We start from the raw sequence: 18,166 nt of genomic DNA, 5'->3' as shown, positions 1-18,166 counted from the left end.
GAAATCTCTAGTGCAGCAGGTGAGGGAAGAAAAAATAAAACAAAAAAATTTTCCTGTCAGGATGAAAGTAGAGAAGAAAGGAGGGTATGTCAAATGACTCTCAGGGAAAGGTAATAAAGATAAATAGACTGGTGGATTGGGCTCTTAACTAAGGTGCTCCCTTGGTGATATAACTCATATCTTTTGTCCAAATGATACAATTGAGTCTAATTGTTAAAAAAAATAAAAACTGCTCTTCTTACTATAAGAAGTTCCTATTTCACTTACAACAGTGGCTCTTCAAATCCTTTTATTTCTTTTCAGAGAGTAACCCCCTGTCCTAACTTTCATTGCTGACTGAGGCCATTGCTGAATATTTCTCTGAAAAATAACTTTTGTTTGACAAAAGCACTTTTCTTCTCCCCTATTTCTCTTCTTCAATCATTCAGACACCTTCCTGCAGTACCTCCTCTTTCCTTTTTAATATTTTTTAAAAAGAATTTATTTATTTTCTGTTTTACAACTTTTCCCCTAATCTTACTTCCCTCTCCCCACCCCCACAGAAGGCAATTTGTCAGTCTTTTCCTTGTTTCCATGGTATAAATTGTTACAAATAGAATGTGATGAGATAGAAATCATATCCCCAAGGAAGAAATATAAAGTATAAGACATAGCAAGATCAGACAATAAGATATCAGCATTTTTCCTAAATTAAAGGTAATAGTCCTTGGTCTTTCTTCAAACTCCCCAGTGGTTTCTCTGGATACAGATGGTATTCTTCATTGCAGACAGCCCCAAATTGTCCCTGATTGTTGCAATGATGGAATGAGTGAGTCCATCGAATTTGATCATCACCCCTATGTTGCTCTTAGGGTGTACAATATTTTTCTGGTTCTGCTCATCTCTTCAGGCTTACCTGAATTCCCACCCCTCCTGGTATACATTTACCGCAGTTTGCTAAGCCATTCCCCAATTGAAGGACATTTACTTGATTTCCAATTCTTTGCCACCACAAACAAGGTTGCTATGAATATTTTTGTACAAATGATGTTTTTACCCTTTTTCATTGTCTCTTCAGGGTATAGACCCAATAGTGGTATTGCTGGATCAAGGAGGATTCACATTGTTGTTGCCCTTTGGGTGTAGTTCCAAATTTCTTTCCAGAAAGTTTGGATGAGTTTACAGCTCCACCAACAATGTAATAGTGTCCCAGATTTCCCATAACCCTTCCAACAATGATCATTACCCTTTCTGGTCATATTGACCAGCCTGAGAGGTGTGAGGTGGTACCTCAGAGAAGCTTTAATTTGCATTTCTCTAATAAGTAATGATTTCAGAGCAATTTTTCATATGACTATGGATTGCTTTTATCTCCTCATCTGTAAATTGCCTTTCCATATCCTTTGAGAATTTGTCAATTGGGGAATGGCTTCCTGTTAAATTTGACCCAGTTCTCTGTATATTTTAGAAATGAGTCCTGTGTCAAAAACATTTGTTGTAAAGATTGTTTCCCAATTTACTGCATTTCTTTTGATCTTGCTTACAGTGGTTTTGTCTGTGCAAAAGTTTTTTAATTTAATGTAATCGAAATCATCTAGTTTGTTTTTAGTGATGTTCTCCATCTCTTCCTTAGTCATAAACGGCTTCCCTTTCCATGCATCTGACAGGTACCCTAGCCCTTAATCTTCTAGTTATCTTATAATGTTGTTTTTTATGTCTAAATCCTGGATCCATTTGGATCTTATCTTGGTATAGGGTGTGAGATGTTGGTCTAATGTAAGTTTCTTTGATACTAACTTCCAATTTTCCCAGCAGTTTTTATCGAAGAGCTAGTTTTTATCCCAATACCTGGCCTCTTTGGTGTTCTCCTCTTTCAACCATTTCATTCATAAAAAAGTGGTTCTTTCCTTTGCCAATTCAAACACTTCTATATGCTCAAATGATCTTATCACATCTTCTCCAACCTAAAACCACCATGATTATCACTCTCTATCATTAATCATCTGCCTTTTTCTACTAATTTTCTATGATTTCTGAAAACACCTTCATGTTCATTCCTTGCCAAAAGACACATCTTCACTTGAATGAATTATTCCTATCAAATATGTCTCACCTCTTTCAAATATAACCCCCTTATAAATGTCATGTAACTTTGTTTCTTTTCTCTCCAAACACTCCAATCTTAATTCTCAACAGTTTTCTTCTGGATTCCAAGTTCATGCAAAACTCTCTGAAAACTTTTTTTTTCATTTATTTAAGGCAATGAGTTTAAGTGACTTGCTCAGGGTCACACAGCTAGGTAGTTTGTAAGTGTCTGAGACCAGATTTGAACTCATATCCTCATGACTCCAGGCTGGTGCTTTATCTACTGCACCACCTAGCTGCCTCCTCTAAAAAGATTTAAATGATCTCATCAGTAGTTCAATCTTTTGGGATTTCTTTCAGTTGTCTTCCTTCTTGAGCTTTTGACATTTTTAAAACTCTACTTCAAATTCTCTTTTTTCTATGTCTTCAAGACCATGACCTATCTTTTGTTATAATTCATATCTTGTTCTTCACTCTTAATTCTCCTTAGTTTGGTATTTAATCAAGAGGTACCTATTATTCTTAGATGCTGCCCCCCAAAGGGTTTATTTTATCTGTTTTCCCCTCTGGCTCTTCCATTTTATTTAGTGGTATCAATAACTCCTATGAATTCACTTCTCATTTTGATGAAGATGATTATCATATCTATTTATTCCATTCTAAATAATCAACTTTCCCCTGTTTTCTCATCCTCAGTGGTCTATTAGACATCTCAAACTAGACATCTTAAAGTCATTTTTTAAACTACCTCTTTAGCCATACTACTTAATCTACACTACTAAATTTTCTTTTCAGTGATGTTGAGACTTTTTATAAAATCAGACATAGGATTTGGGAAAGAGAGTGATGAAAAGGAAAGAAGAGGAAAGGAGAGGGGAACACAACATTAAAAACCTTGATTTTTATAAAAGAGAAATTTGAGCTCCATACTTCTTAAGGGACTTCTTTTGAGAGGAAGTGTCACATCTTAATGATGAAAACTAGTATACTTGCCCCCTCCCTGCAATAATCTTTGTTTTGCATTGGAGCGACTCATTTTGTTTCTTTTCCTGTAGAAATCCACATCATTCACTGGCTTTTGAAATTTAAGATTCTTGCATCCTTTTTTACTACCATAAAGTTTTTGTCATTTGTCTACTTTGTGTTCATTGCAGGAAATGCTCCTGGGTAACTCAACCTTCCTACAATCTAATGTTGTATCTTGGTCCTCATTCAATCATTTCCAAACTTGTCAATTTAAATTGAATATATCAATGTTTGTAAAACATAAGCAATACTTTTTTGTCAGTGATTTAAAAAAAAGTGTGGTTTAATTCATTGTAGATAGAGTTGTGAATATTCTGTAGAACAATTTGGAACTAAACTGAAAGGGGTATAGAACTGTGCATATATTTTGAATAAATAGCAGTAATACTAGTTTTGTAAAGCAAAAACATCAAAAAAAAAAGAAAAAAGTACCTCCTTGTACAAAATATAGCAATTTTTTTATTGTGTCAAAGAGTTGGAAGTTAAGGTGATGCCTACCAGTTAGGGAATGGATGGGATAATATTGTGGTATAGGAAATGATGAACAGTATGGTTTCAGAAAAATATGGAAACACAAATGAACTGATGAAAAGTGAAGTGATCAGAACCTGGAGAACTTGTTTCACTATAGTACTAAAATTTATGGAAAATCACTTGGAAAGGATATTAGATGCAAATTAGGACTTTAAAATTATGCCTTCCAAAATTAGTATTTGGGGGGAATGCAGACTGACAATTATGAATAAATAATTAAAAAAAATTAACTCTAAATTAAAGTGAGAGGGATTCAACAGAGATATAAGAACTGAGTTAAAATTAACATGGAACTATCTGTCTGCCTATTGTACTTGCTTGATGGCTCTTTGGGCTGTCTAGAGATTTACTTACCTCTAAGGAAACATTAGCCTATCTTTACCAGGAAGAGCATTTCAAATTATTAAGAATCTTGCTGATGGAAGTCCAGATTAATAGCCATTACAATGAAGTGATGAAGACTATTTTTTGGTAGAACACAATATTTGGAAGGCCACATAGAGAAAAATTTCTTCAACATTCCTTCTACTGGGAATCATTGATGATGTGTTGAACTGACTGGATGGCTAATGTTCAGAAAGAAAGAGTATTGTGATCACATTGTGTGAATTGTCTTTTTCTTTGTCATCTTTGCTAAATGTACTTCATCTCTATGTGACTCTGCATTTCTGTGTCGTGCATGACGATTGCTATTTTGTAAGCTCCCTGTTTGGGACAGCAATGTATGTCCAGTTTTTCCATTGAAGATATGATAATTTTGGGGAAATTAGGGGAACATTAAAGAGTTGCTCAAAACAATACATTTTATTCTGTGTATCTGGGTGAACTGATTGCATATGCTTACTGATTTTATCTCCAATCTGACTTTTTCCTTTCAACCAAAAATCATTCTCTCCTCAATTACTAATTTGAAATACTACCAAAGTAATATATTAGGGGCAAGGTAATATTCATACTGTATCATAAAATAGCCTCATTCTCCTTTATGATACATGTGTTGCCCAATGTCATCTGGAATACTATCTTGGAAGCACAACAAAAATCAACCTAATTCTGTTACTCTCTGTGCTTTCTACTCTTTTTCTTGAATTGTTGCACTTAGGAATCTAGGACGGACTCAAAGGCTTGATATCTACTTCCGTTTACTAAAAAGACAGTTGAGTGTTTGCTTATTCCTATCTACTGAGGCCATGGATTTTCAGATATATTGTACTCTTAACAGATGCCCTTTATATTGTTATTGTAAAATTTATGTCATACAGTTCCTAGAACTGCCTTTGACTTGACAGAAATTACTTGAGATAATGAGAATGTTTGGGCTATGTTGTGTCCAAAAACTAATACCGATACACTCTGTTATATATTCAAAGAAGATATTCCTTACTTTTTTGGATTCTTAGAACAAATAATCTAGATAATCCTAGTAATATCATCTTCACCTTGAATAATCAATTGAAGGAAATGCAATACTTTGAACTACTGGCTCAGAAGAGCTCAGTCAGGAGTAGGGGAGGAGAGCAATTGAAAAGAGAAATTAAGTTAAATGCAAATGAAGCTAAATTTAGAAAGAAAAGAAAAGAAAGGAGGATTCCCTATGAAGATCATTTCTTCCAATTATCTGTTATCTAATGGGGTAATAGTCATATTCTCTGGTAAAGAAAAAGAAAAGTAAGGCAAGTGAGCAGGTTGTTCTTGCCATGAGAAAGTCTCGAAGTAATAATGGACAGGAAAGACTATTCTGACATTTCTGGCCAGCTGATTGGAGTATGGGTAGGGGTGCGACAAAAAGTAAAAATATAGCAAGAGGTGCAAAAGGTGCCATTTCTTTTGTAGGGATTCAGGTTTCTGTGACTTGGAAAAAAATGAGTGAGGAAAGTGAAAGGTTTGAAACGTATGAAAACGTTCCTTCTGAAGCAGTTAAATTTAAGAAGTTATGAATAGGGGCAACTAAGTGGCACAGTGGATAGAGCACTGGCCCTGGAGTCAGGAGTACCTGAGTTCAAATCTGACCTCAGACACTTAATAATTACCTAGCTGTATGGCCTTGGGCAAGGCACTTAATACCATTGCTTTGCAAAAAAAAAAAAGTTATGAATAAGGAAGACAGCAATGAAGAACAGAATACAGGGATTAAACAATGAATCACTGAGATATGGAGAATGTAGAATGGTGGAAGTATGCAAACAATTAAAGAAAGGGTTTAAACAAATTATCACACGCCACTCCTCAGAGTTTAGGCAGCAGGTGGGTATGTTGGAACTAGGTAGAAAGGGGAACTCATAGGAGAAGGTGAGTATAATGTTTGGAGTTTATCACAGAAACAAGGTGCTTACCTCTGATAATTTTCAGGTATTCTTTATCACATTGTCTCTTGGTAAATTTTGAACATTTCTTGAGGTTTCTATGAAATTATTGAATTTACTAAGATATTTTAAATTGCTCACTTAACTGAAAGCCATCCTGTATGATTTTCAAAGTTATTTATATGATTTATATCATAATAACTATTGCATTATTTTTGTTGTGAAAAATATTGTGAAATATTTTTATTTTAATTAAAATTTAATTAAAATTACCAATTGAGGAAATAATACAGAAATTTGATGATATTAATATTAATAAAATATAATTGACTGTCAAAAAGCAGTAACCTAATTAGTACAGAAAAACTTAAAAAGATGGATATGGTATGCGGGAAATTGCATAAGTACTACTGGAAAAATTACACAAAAATTACTGCAAAGTTATTGGCAGTATCAAATGCACAGAATAATCAGTATTTAAATGTATGAAACTGCAATGATCATACTTAATGCCAAAAAAGGGGGGGGGAGAGAAAAGATTCTGCCTCTTTTAGAAATGAGATCATATGGGTATGGAATACTGCATTTAAAATCAGAATTTCTCATAGATTGTTAGTTTTATGGAACCTTTTTATTTCATTTTTCTTCATCTTTTTTTAATCATTAATAAAAAGGGTATATCCTCAGGTTAGGGGGCAGTGATATTAATGTCTAGTTCTAACTTTGGTCTGTATAGTGACAAAGATTTTTTATATGAATGTTAATGCAATGTTAGATTCATAGTTCAGACAATAGTTAAGAAATCCAGGCGTACTTCATTTTCCGCAAAGAATGACCATTGAACAAAGACAAAGGACACAACTTTGTAAATTTACCTCTTTCCCTTTTACTTCATAAAGAAATTCATCTGAGAAACAGAAAAAGATGTGGTGCTTACTTCCAATCAAAAATGAAGGGCCCAAAATTCAAATGGAAATGCTGTTTTATACCCATACATGATCTGGAAAGTTCAGTAACATGGGATGAGGACATGAGGACTTATATAAGGGTATTACCCTGATTCCTCAGTTGGCAGACTCATTAGTCCTAAGAACAAATTCCTTGACAGGAGAGGTTGAAAAATAAACACAATTAGCCATAAGTTCATGAAATGGGGTAAGTTGAAAATGAGAAACTTGGCAAATATTTTTTCAGTGATCGTAAAGTAATACGATGAAAAATGCAGGTGTTGAATCAAACAATGAATATACATTTTTGAAGAATTAATTCCTTAATATCTTGGCCCACACTTATCTTTCCAATTGTAAAATACTTATTTCTCTTTCCAGACTTTATGGTACTATCAAACTAATCATTTCTATTTTGCTGCTATCAACCCATCTTGTAAAACTTCATTTGTGTCTTGCCTATTTTCTCCATCTAGAATGTATGCCCTCATCCTCTCTGCTTCAAAAAAATTTACATTTTCCTAATTTTGCATGTATTGTTAGTATTATATTAGAAAAACACTTGAAATTTATCAATTCTTTTGAGGTTTGGCAGTCCCTTTACAAAGGCTATCCTATTTCAGTCTCATAAGAACTTACTTTTATTTTCAATTTTAATGACAGAGCACACAGTGAGAGTGGTTATGTGTCTTTTCCAAGATAAAACAACTAGTAAGAATATGAGGCTGTTTTTGAACTCATCTTACTTTCAAATTCTGTGTTCTAACAACTACTCCAACTCATTGACTGAAAACATAGCTCAAGTACCACCTTTAAGGGACACCTGGACCTATTTCATCATGTTTAGTACCCCAAAGTGCCTATTAAGGATTTTTTTATTGTTTGAGATACAGTATTATTTCTATACATTTATATATGGACAAATTGATTTCCCAATCTTCTTCCAATAGAATATGAAGTCCTTGAGACTAATTTTTAATCTCTTTTGTGAACTCAGTACATATATATATATATATATATATATATATATATATATATATATATACCTACATTTCTTTATTTGTCCACACAATGGGAAACCCCAGGCATATAAAACCATGATGCATTTTTCTACAAGGCAGTGGGGTTAAGTGACTTGCCCAAGGTCATACAGGCTGGATTTGAACCCAGGTCCTCCTGACTCTAGGGACAGTGCTCTATCCACCATGTCACCTAGCTGCCCCATCATCATGCATTTTTCACCATTATTCAAATTAGATTTGATAGTGTATTATCTACTGAAAACAGAATGGTTTCTGAGAATGAAGTGCTGCAGAGAGTATACTATCAAGTCATTAGAGTTGAAATCCTAGGAAATTCTATCCACCTACATTTAGACTCTTATTTCACGTTTATTCAAAAACCAAGAAACTTAATTATCATCAGTTTGACCTTTATCAATGGCAAATTGCATCATTTCGTGGAATCCCAACTTCAACAGGACTATTGAAATGTGTATGAAATATTTCCAACATGGGCTTGGAAAAAGTTTCATGGATGCCTTTGTACATTAAGTTCCTTTTTTTTCTTAGGTTTCACATTTAGCAATCATCTGTAATATTTTTGGATCTTTTTTCTTCTTCGCAAACTTACTATTCATTATGTCTAAGAATAGGTGCATTTTAGGACATTTACAGTCTAATTAAAATTAATTTTATAATATAATTGGGGCATGCAGGTGACCCAGAATTCTATTTGTGCAAAATATTTCAGGGTCAGATTCTCACTTCACCTAATTTTATCCTGACCATTTCCCCATATTAAGTGTGACCAAGAGAAGGAAGAGTGAACAAATTTTCAGTCATCTCTGGAACCTGTCTCTGGAACATGTTCTGTGAAGGTACATTTCTTTTCATTATGATTTTGTGGAATTCCCCTCTAAGGCCCACTCCCAAGAGAAAGAATAGTGGTTCCTTCACTCTAAATCATTCATTCTTTCACAGTTGTAAACCTTTTCTTCATCACAATCCCCTAGCTCCTAGCTTCCTTTAAATCTTGGCCAAAATTCACTTCTGGAAGAAACCTTGGCAAGTTATCACAATCTGGATGTCTTCTTTACGATAAAATGCATGTCTCCCTATCATCTGTTTGTACAGACTGTTTTCATGTTGTCTAACTCATGAGACCTAAAATTTCTTGAGAACAAGTATTGATTTTTGCTTTTTTATTCATCCTTACACATAGCAATGTGACTGGTACATTAATATGTGCCTATATTGCTTTCTGACTGATGGACTGACTGATTCAATAGGAATCCAGTAAATCCATTGCTAAACTGTAGGTATTAAAGGCACTCTCCAGTTCTATGTATCTCTGTTTCTGCTAGTAAGGCATAGTCATTAGAAGACTGCTTTATTTAAAAAAAAACAGGAGAGGCAATCAGCATTTGTGGAGGTACATATGTGTGTAAGGCTCCGCATGTTTCTGACTATAGGACAGGGACAGGGCTGCAGTTAGAGTAATTGCCATACCTGAGTACCTTTTACTCCAGGGCTGTAATTAATATGTCAACTGTGGGTAAATGACATTCTTTGCCTAGGATATCTGGTAGTTCTCTAGGAGAAAGTTAACTTTTGTCACAGGTGTTTTTGCCTTTTATAAATACTAATGGTTATTTTGAATCTTCAATGCCATCAAAGAATACATGAGGGAGAAAAAAAAAACAAAAACAGAAACTTGTCTGTATGAATACCTATCAAACGACTCTCAGGGACAGGAAATAAGCACAAATAAGTCAGTGGATTGGACTCTTAGCTAAGGTGCTCCCTTGGTTACATAGCTCAAATCCCTTGTCCAAAGGATACAATTATACCTATCCCTATAGTCTCCTAATTTGTATTCTATCTAATGGAGAAGAGATTGAAGACCAAATTCAACTCCTGGGAAACTTCAGGTACTTTTGCATCAGAAATTGATAATCAACCTTCTACAAGATTGTCTTTCCTTCCATCTTCGGCAGAAAACAAATGACAGATAAGTGGGCCAGAAGTCAAGAAAATCACTGTATTCTTGAGATCTTGGTCCAAGTCATAATCCTTGTTTTCTCAAATCCTTTTTCCATAATAGGAGAGTTCAATATAGAAATTTGTGCTCTCTCTAGTTTCCATAATTGTCAGTTGAAAAATCTCTTCACTTGCCTTGACTTACTCTGTTACTCTACCTCACCAAGGGATGATTCTAAATTTGATTTTGTTGCCATACATAAGTATTCTACTTCTATGTATGGTCAATAATTATTATGTTCTTTGATGATATAATCTCTTCACATTATATTTCTCTATACTCCTTATTTCTACTGAAATAAACAATTAGTCATATATTAAGGTCCTATTGTGTGCCAGGCAAATGGATTCACATATGGTGATAATGTCTACAAGAGATTTAAAAAATTAATCTCAAGGACTTTACATTCTATTTGTGGAAGCTAAGAGAATTAATACATCCATATACAAATGTATAGAAACAATCACACATATCAAATAATAAAAAAAAAATCCATCATACATAGTTTGGGTAGGAAGCATGGCAGAACTGTCAAAGTTGCCCCTTAAAGGTTATTACTTGAGCTATGGTTTTATCCATTGAGTTGCAGTAGTTGTTAGAGACAAGAATTTGAAGCCAAGAAGACATGAGTTCAAAAAACAACTTAAGGTTTTCACTGGTTGTTTTACCTCGGAGAAATCACATAACCTCTCTCAGTGTGTGTTTTATCATCCAAAAGTGGTAATAAAATAAAATTTTTAGAGATGACAATAGGATCATTTTTGGACAGTGACTGGAAAAATTCAAAGGGATTCATAAATTCCAAGCCTTACTTCTAATACTTATACTAATAATGCATGTAAGAATTAAGGAAGTGTTAGATTTTTTTGAGACAGAATCAAGGAGGTCGTGCGCCCTAGATGCAGGAAATAGCCAGGTCACAAACAAGGCTTTGAAAGATGGAGTGATGTCAGAAAAAACAAAACTGGCTAATTTGATAGTGCCATAATGTCTAGGGTAGCTAGGTGGTACAGTGAGTAAAGCACGCTGCTTGGAGTCAGGAGGATGAAGGACAAACCATCATGAACCATAAAGTCTGGATAGAAAGGCAAGTATTTTAAATTTGTAAATATAGGCATGGTCTAAGATAGGGAAAAATTAATTCTCCAAAATATGTATTTTTATTTTTTGATTCACTACTTGTAATTTTCATGGCATTCTTTTTTAATCACTGAATCAATATTTGTTATGTTTCCTGTTTTCTATCTAATCCTTTTCATGAAGTTATGATGATGTGTTTGTTTTTCAGCATCTACAGTCAAGGAAACATCTTAAAATTGAGGAGATTAAGGAATTTAATTGCAGGTTGAGGGATTAAAGTAATATACTCGATTCTAGAGTTCTCATGAACTTTTCAGATCACCTGTTACCTGGACATTGTACTTTAGATTTACTGGGAAAGAAACAACACATCCTAATCTGTTACCCAGAGCATTCCTTTATGCAGGAAAGGAGGAATTATTAATTTCCTAGGCTGAATCTTCTGTCTTTGTTCAATGGTCATTCATTACTGAATGTCAAGCACACCTGAATTTGTTGACTATTGTGTCACCTAGGAGTCTCACATTTTATTAATATTCTGATAAAGAATTTCCAGCATATAGTCCAAAGTTAGACTCTATCATTAACATACCCTCTCCCTATCCTGGAGATACCTTTATGGTAATGAATTTTAAAAAAAAGGTGTAGAAAAATCAAAGAAACAAATTGCACAAAATATATGAGAAGCATATGAGAAATGCTGATTTTACATCCAATGCTCCACTGTCATGCCATTTCACTTCTAAAAAAAGCAGATGTTCCTTTTCTCTTTCTTTGATATTAAGCTTGGTCACTATAGTTTATATCTTTACATTTTGAATACTTTGGAGTTTTGAAATTGTCAATTAAATTGTAGCTATTTTTGCGTAGTTTCTCTGATTCTACTTATTCACTTGCCCACATTTCATATCAATCTTTCCATGCTTTTCTATCCTCATCAACTTCTTTGTTTTAGACAGGCATTATATTGTAGATTTCTATGTGGATATACTTGGCTAAATTCATATAGATTTTATTTTTTCTTATATTTGAAAATAACTCTGATTACAAATTTGAAATATGATTATTTCCTGGGAATGCATCATCTCCTTGGAATTATTTCCTATTAACCATTTGATTCGTTGAATCTTATATTTTCTACAGAACATCTTGTAATATGTGCTCTTAATAAATCCAGAATACATGTCAAGACTGTCGGAATTTTTTGACCTTTATTGCTACTTAAGAAAAAAATATCACTTTTTACAATTTCATTATATCCATGTAAAATAATGATTTCTTCTCCTGGATAAAGAATCTAATGCAAATAAAAACCTACTTGTGTTTTTTAAAAAAAATTCCCTCATTTGGCAAACAAAATTACTAAGAGATATGAAATTATTTGTTCTGCTTTTGGGAAAGAGTTCTAAATATATCTGGCTAATAGAATTATTCTCTTACTACTTGATCATGCCATTTTTGAGACTTGTGAATTATTTCCCCTCATCTTTATCTATTTCTGTTCTCCGATCTCTTCAGCATGCCTTGCTTCTCCAGGAACTGTATTATTTGAAAATGTTGTTCACTGAAAGATTGAATATCACAGGGACTCACATCCCATTTTTGATCCTCTAATTGGACCTTTTGTAATAGGACAGAATATATAGTCCAGGACCTTCATTTATTAAAAGAACTCATTATAGATCCCCCCGCCTTTTCCCAAGAATTATACTGCTATTGAGTTTTTTCAGACTTCTTTATCATGCATTCTTTTTCTAGGAAACGAATCTTTGTGACCTTTCCTCATTCTTCAAGAATGGTTATTCCTCGTACTTCTCATCACAATCCTCAGATACTCTATTTTGACCTTCTGACTAGGAAACATGTCCACAAACTCTGGGCTTCTATTTAAGAAAGCAATTCTGAATAGTTATCTCCCCATTTTATAACATTTACACTTCATGACAAAATCTTGTACCTTTTCATCAAGACTTCAGAATGTATATCTATATCTATATCTATATCTATATCTATATCTATATCTATATCTATATCTATATCTATATCTATATCTATATCTATATCTATATCTCTATATCTATATCTATATATCTATATCATCTATATCTATATCTATATCTATATAAATCTTAGACCTTGGTATTCTAGATATCTGAAAAACAGTTGAAGATACAAGTTAAGAGATGGCACCAGGGAAACAAGGACTGGGAATCATTAGCCTAGAAATGGTAATGATTAAATGAAATCAGCCAGTGAAGTAGTATAAAGGGAGAGAAGAAAAAGCCCAGCTCATAATCCTGACAGATATGCCCAATTAGAGGATATGATTAGAAAGAAATTCATCAAAGGAGAGTGAGAAGATCCAGGGGGTTGGAAATATGAAAACTACAAGACAGTGGAATCCTGAAAATCTAGAGAGAAGAGAATCAATGAGAAGAGAATGATCAACAATGTCAAAAGCTGCATGGAGGTCAAAGGGAATGAAGACTGAGAAAAGTTCATTTGATTTGAAAACTTAACTTTGGAAAACAACAGTTCTGGTGGAATAACATGATGAGGAATTATTATGGAGCTAATTTGAGAAAGAGGACGGAGAAAGTGGAGGCATCTAGATTTTATTTTTAAACTTATGAGATCAATTTTTTCACTTGCTTTAGAACTTCTCCTTGCTCATATTTGTTGACTAAGCTGTGTCAGTCTGAATAACTGTGATAATAGATTGTATACTTTGTTGTTTTCAAGGAATTTGTCTTTTGCAAAATCCTACCTGTGTCACCTCTCATTACTATTTGTAGTTCTCTCTAAACTATATATCTTTAAGGACATTCAGACATAATTTTCTTCCTCCCCTAATTTTTAAAAAATACTTTTAGTCAGATTTCCAAGAAACTTAGCACGTGCATCTATACTGTTTTTTTATCTGAGTCTATTTATACACAATATTCTTTTATACAATTATGGTTTTGTTTTCATTTTCCATATATTTTATTAGTTCCTTCTATTAGTTCATTTAATGAGAAATCCATTAAACATTATGAGAAATATTTCCTAAAATTATTAATTAATTTTTTAAAGGTTTTTTGCAAGGCAATAGGTTTAAGTGGCTTGGCCAAGGCCACACAGCTAGGTAATTATTAAGTATTTGAGATCAGATTTGAACCCAGGTACTCCTGACTCCAGGGTTGGTGCTTTTTCCATTGGGCCACCTAGCCACCCCTTCAGTTGTTAATTAATAATGTGTCATACCAGAAAATTGAAAATATTTTGATATCTGACAAAAGTAGAGTATCTGGTTGGCAAATTCATTCAGAAGATTAAATTAGTAGAATTGCAGAGAAAGTTCTATGTAGTCAAGGAAGATCAGAGAAGACCAGCACATGTGTTTTTTGACTTGGTATATGGAGAACAAAACTTCAAAGAGAGAAGTAAAAAGAAGCTACAAAAGAAAGTAATTAATGTCAGATAATTCTATGAATGTTCCCAATCGTAGCTGAGAAGTGTCATTATCCTTTAAGGTATAATTCAGATGATTTAGATCTTTTTATCCAACTGTCAAATATGGAGAGGAGATTAGAGTTGAGAAATCAAACATATCTTCATGATTCATTGATCTTGTACCTCCATTTCACGAATCTATTGGATGATTGACTTGAAAGTTCTTCAATGCCCCATCCAACGGGAAACAATTCAGTCTTTATGTCTCTATAGGTCTTTGTGGTTCTGTATTATGGAAAATGGAGACTCAGTAGGTTTTCAATATATCAATGAGCACTTGTCCTGGGGATCTGTTTATCAGTGCAGATGAGAATTAAAGAATTAACTGTTGGATACCACAGAGACAGCAGGGTTGAGGAATGGATCATCCAAGTGTATGTGTATTTGAAGTAAAACATACATAGATCAAAAATGGGACTGAATATATTAAACAAAACAAAGATGTACACTATGAGCATGATAGCTTGGGTAGCTCTGGTTTCAGGGGATATTTTTGTGGAAAGGCTATTTCTTTGAATATGATTTACATGCTTCTTGTGTTGATATAAGATTGAGACCATATAGACACTAGAAAAGATCATGAGAAACATAAACAAAATATGATGAACATCTATTATGATTATAAATTCAGCATGTTTGTTATTAAACACATCTAGAAGTCTATACCCAGCGCTGCAACCAAATTTACTATCTGTTATGTTTTTTGTACCAGCATAGTACATAAAGAGAATTATATTAAATAGTAAACTGAAGAGCCAAAGACAAAGAAAAAGTAGAAGGATGTCCTTTCGTGCTCTCATTTTGAATTGGGCCCATATGGAGTTGCTTGGACTAATAGTGATGGCCTGGAAGACACTTAAGAGGCAGGTGCTACATAAGGAGAGGGTCCGGGTTAGTATCTGCATGTATGTTATGATTTTAATCCCAGTTTTGTCTAGGCTACATTTCACTCTCCAAAGTCTTGTTGTGGTAGGTATTCCCCTAAAAACAAGCACCATGACATTGGAAAAGGCCAAATTGAGGATAATTAGGTTTTTAGGTCTTGTTCTATGAGCAATGAGAAATTGAATGCTGCTTAGCAGGAGGAGGAAAAAATTCCCTAAGAATCCAGCTACAGTTAGTAGCAGGTATACTATCCCCAGAAATTTATCTAAAGTTAACATTCTTTAGGTCTCTTGTGAAGGTGATTTGCTGTTGAATTCTGTGACATCTATGAAAAAACACATGACATTATTTATGTTACATGTTTAGATTAACCCATGGAAATACCATGACCTTCTGATCTTCCATCTTAGGTGCAATGGATTTGCGCATGAATAGTAACTTACTATTGACCTCAAAAATTCCCTTCTTATAGAAAAAGCTTTTCTCATTTCATCTTTCCATAGACTGAAGACCCTTGGGGATACAATGGACAGGGTGCTGGCTTTGTTGTCAGGAAAAACTGCGTTCAAAATCAGCGTCAGATGCTTATTAGCTGTGTGATGCTGGGTTCCTTGGTGAACCACACTTATCTCGGTTTCCTCTTCTATAAGATCTGTCAGAGAATAAAGTGATGAAACATTCCTTTTATTTGCCAAGAAAATCTCTCATGGGTTCACAAGGAATTAGATGTGACTAATTGAGAAAACAAAAACAAGATTTCTGAGCCTTTCCTTTTTTCACAATAACCTTCATCCTTCCATATTCCTTTTGTTTCTCCATCCTTTAGGATTGCAGTGTAGCTACTTTCTTTGTTTATCTTATATGTCAATTCCGTTTTTCAACTGACTCTACTTTATCTACAACTTTTGTATTCCTTCACAATTTTTTCCCACAATAACCGTAAAATCTCAATTTATTGCTTCTTTTCATGTGTCTCTGAAAAGGTATGCAAGAAATAAAGAATTTTTCCTGACTCAATTCATTGCAAAATTGTGTCATTGCATCTCAATTGGACTCCACATTGCAACAATGACATTTTTTTTTAGTTTTTGCTTAGGCAATGGGGTTATGTGGCTTGCCCAAGGCCACACAGCTAGGTTATTATCAAGTGTCTGAGGTGGCATTTGAACTCAGGTACTCCTGACTCCAGGGCCAGTTCTCTATTCACTGCCATGTAGCTGCCCAACAATGTCAATTTCTACACCTCACTTTCTTCATGTGCCCAATCACTCTTTCAAGTTACAATAAGCAATTTTCACACCTTTTCTCATGTGTCTCATAGCACCAAATTTATCCTCCTTTTCATGTGAGGACCTTGTTCGTAACTCACTGAATTATTGAAATGATCCATGGAAAGTTTCCATTTCTCCCTGTCTACTCATTCAATATCATTCCAGTATCTTTCATACATTTTTTTTCATTTTTCATGTTAAATGAAGAAAATACCATATCAGAAATTCTGACCTTATTTCTTCAATTCTTATTCGTAATCTCCAGCTTCTATGTGACAGTCCCCACCTTTTAATTTTTTTACTCTCATCTTTATCTTTCTTTTTATCTACTGATTCATTTCGTGCTGTCTGCAAATATTTTCATGTCTTTGTCTTCCATTTAACATCCTTTCTTGATATTAATATCCTCAAATCTTTCACTTTCTATCATTTTGCAAAATTATTAAACGAATTTTATTGATCTTTGCTTCTCAGCAGAAAAATTCTTGCAGTATATCACTGCTCCCCCTGCCTAGAACCTTTCAAAAGCAGAAATAAAGTGTTCAAGGAAACAAATGAAGAGAAAAATAAACTAAGTAATGAAAATCAAGAGAAAAAGTTATTAAACTTAATTGATGTATCAAAACGTTTAATAGATATAACAGCACGTTCATAAATCTTCAATGTATGCAATAGATTGGGGTCTTTTTCATTCAACTTGAATTCAAATATGATTTTTTAAACTTTTTAAGACTTTGTTTTTTAATTTCCATTACATATTTTTATATACATGTCTGTATATATACATATATATGAATATATAAAGGGCTCCGATGAAGTATGTACATATATTACATATTTGATATGACGATGATGATGATGATATTTGTCCTTCATTCTTTTTTTAATTTTTTTTAGGTTTATGCAAGGCAAATGGGGTCAAGTAGCTTGCCCAAGGCCATACAGTTAGGTAATTATTACATATTTGTGAGACTGGATTTGAAAGCAGGTACTCCTGAATCCAGGGCCTGTGCTTTATCCACTGCGCCACCTAGCTTTCCCTTTGTCCTTCATTCTTAAAGAAGAATGAGGCATTACGGGAAGTGATGCCGTGAGAAATACATGCATTGGATGTGAGTCAGGGGGTGCTGTGCTAAGTCACCAGCCCCACTTTCTCCTCCAGAGTTATCTGTGTCTAGTGACCACATATGAATCAGCATGAATGGACAGGGTCTTGGATGTGAATGACTTGCTCAAGGTCACACAGCTAATAATTGGCGAGAATCTGAGGCTGGATTCAAATTCCCTTTCCTTCTGACTCCAAAATCACTGAGCCACCCAGTTGCTTGTTATGTAATATTTATCAAGAACAACGAACTGAAGGTGATTAACTTATAAATATAAGTATAATAATCACCTTTGGTTCATTGTTCTTAGACTCACAGAACATGCTAATAATTGTTTCTAATTGCACCATGATAATAGTTTATTCTCTACTTCCTAAACCCCACAGCAAAAAAAAATGTGTCATTTCCAACAC

General features: G+C 33.9%; 1 protein-coding gene across 1 annotated transcript; it reads right to left on the bottom strand.

The window, feature by feature from the left end:
• Window positions 1-14,757: 14,757 nt before the first annotated feature.
• Window positions 14,758-15,654, bottom strand: LOC141517101 (vomeronasal type-1 receptor 4-like). The gene has a single exon (XM_074228018.1). The coding sequence runs from the start codon at window positions 15,652-15,654 to the stop codon at window positions 14,758-14,760; it is 897 nt and encodes a 298-aa protein (XP_074084119.1).
• Between the last annotated feature and the right edge of the window lie 2,512 nt (window positions 15,655-18,166).

The sequence above is a fragment of the Macrotis lagotis genome, chromosome 3, assembly GCF_037893015.1.
Source record: "Macrotis lagotis isolate mMagLag1 chromosome 3, bilby.v1.9.chrom.fasta, whole genome shotgun sequence".
Lineage (NCBI taxonomy): Eukaryota > Metazoa > Chordata > Mammalia > Peramelemorphia > Peramelidae > Macrotis > Macrotis lagotis.
Note: the sequence above shows the minus strand (reverse complement) of the source record. Positions and strands in the feature narration are given on the sequence as shown.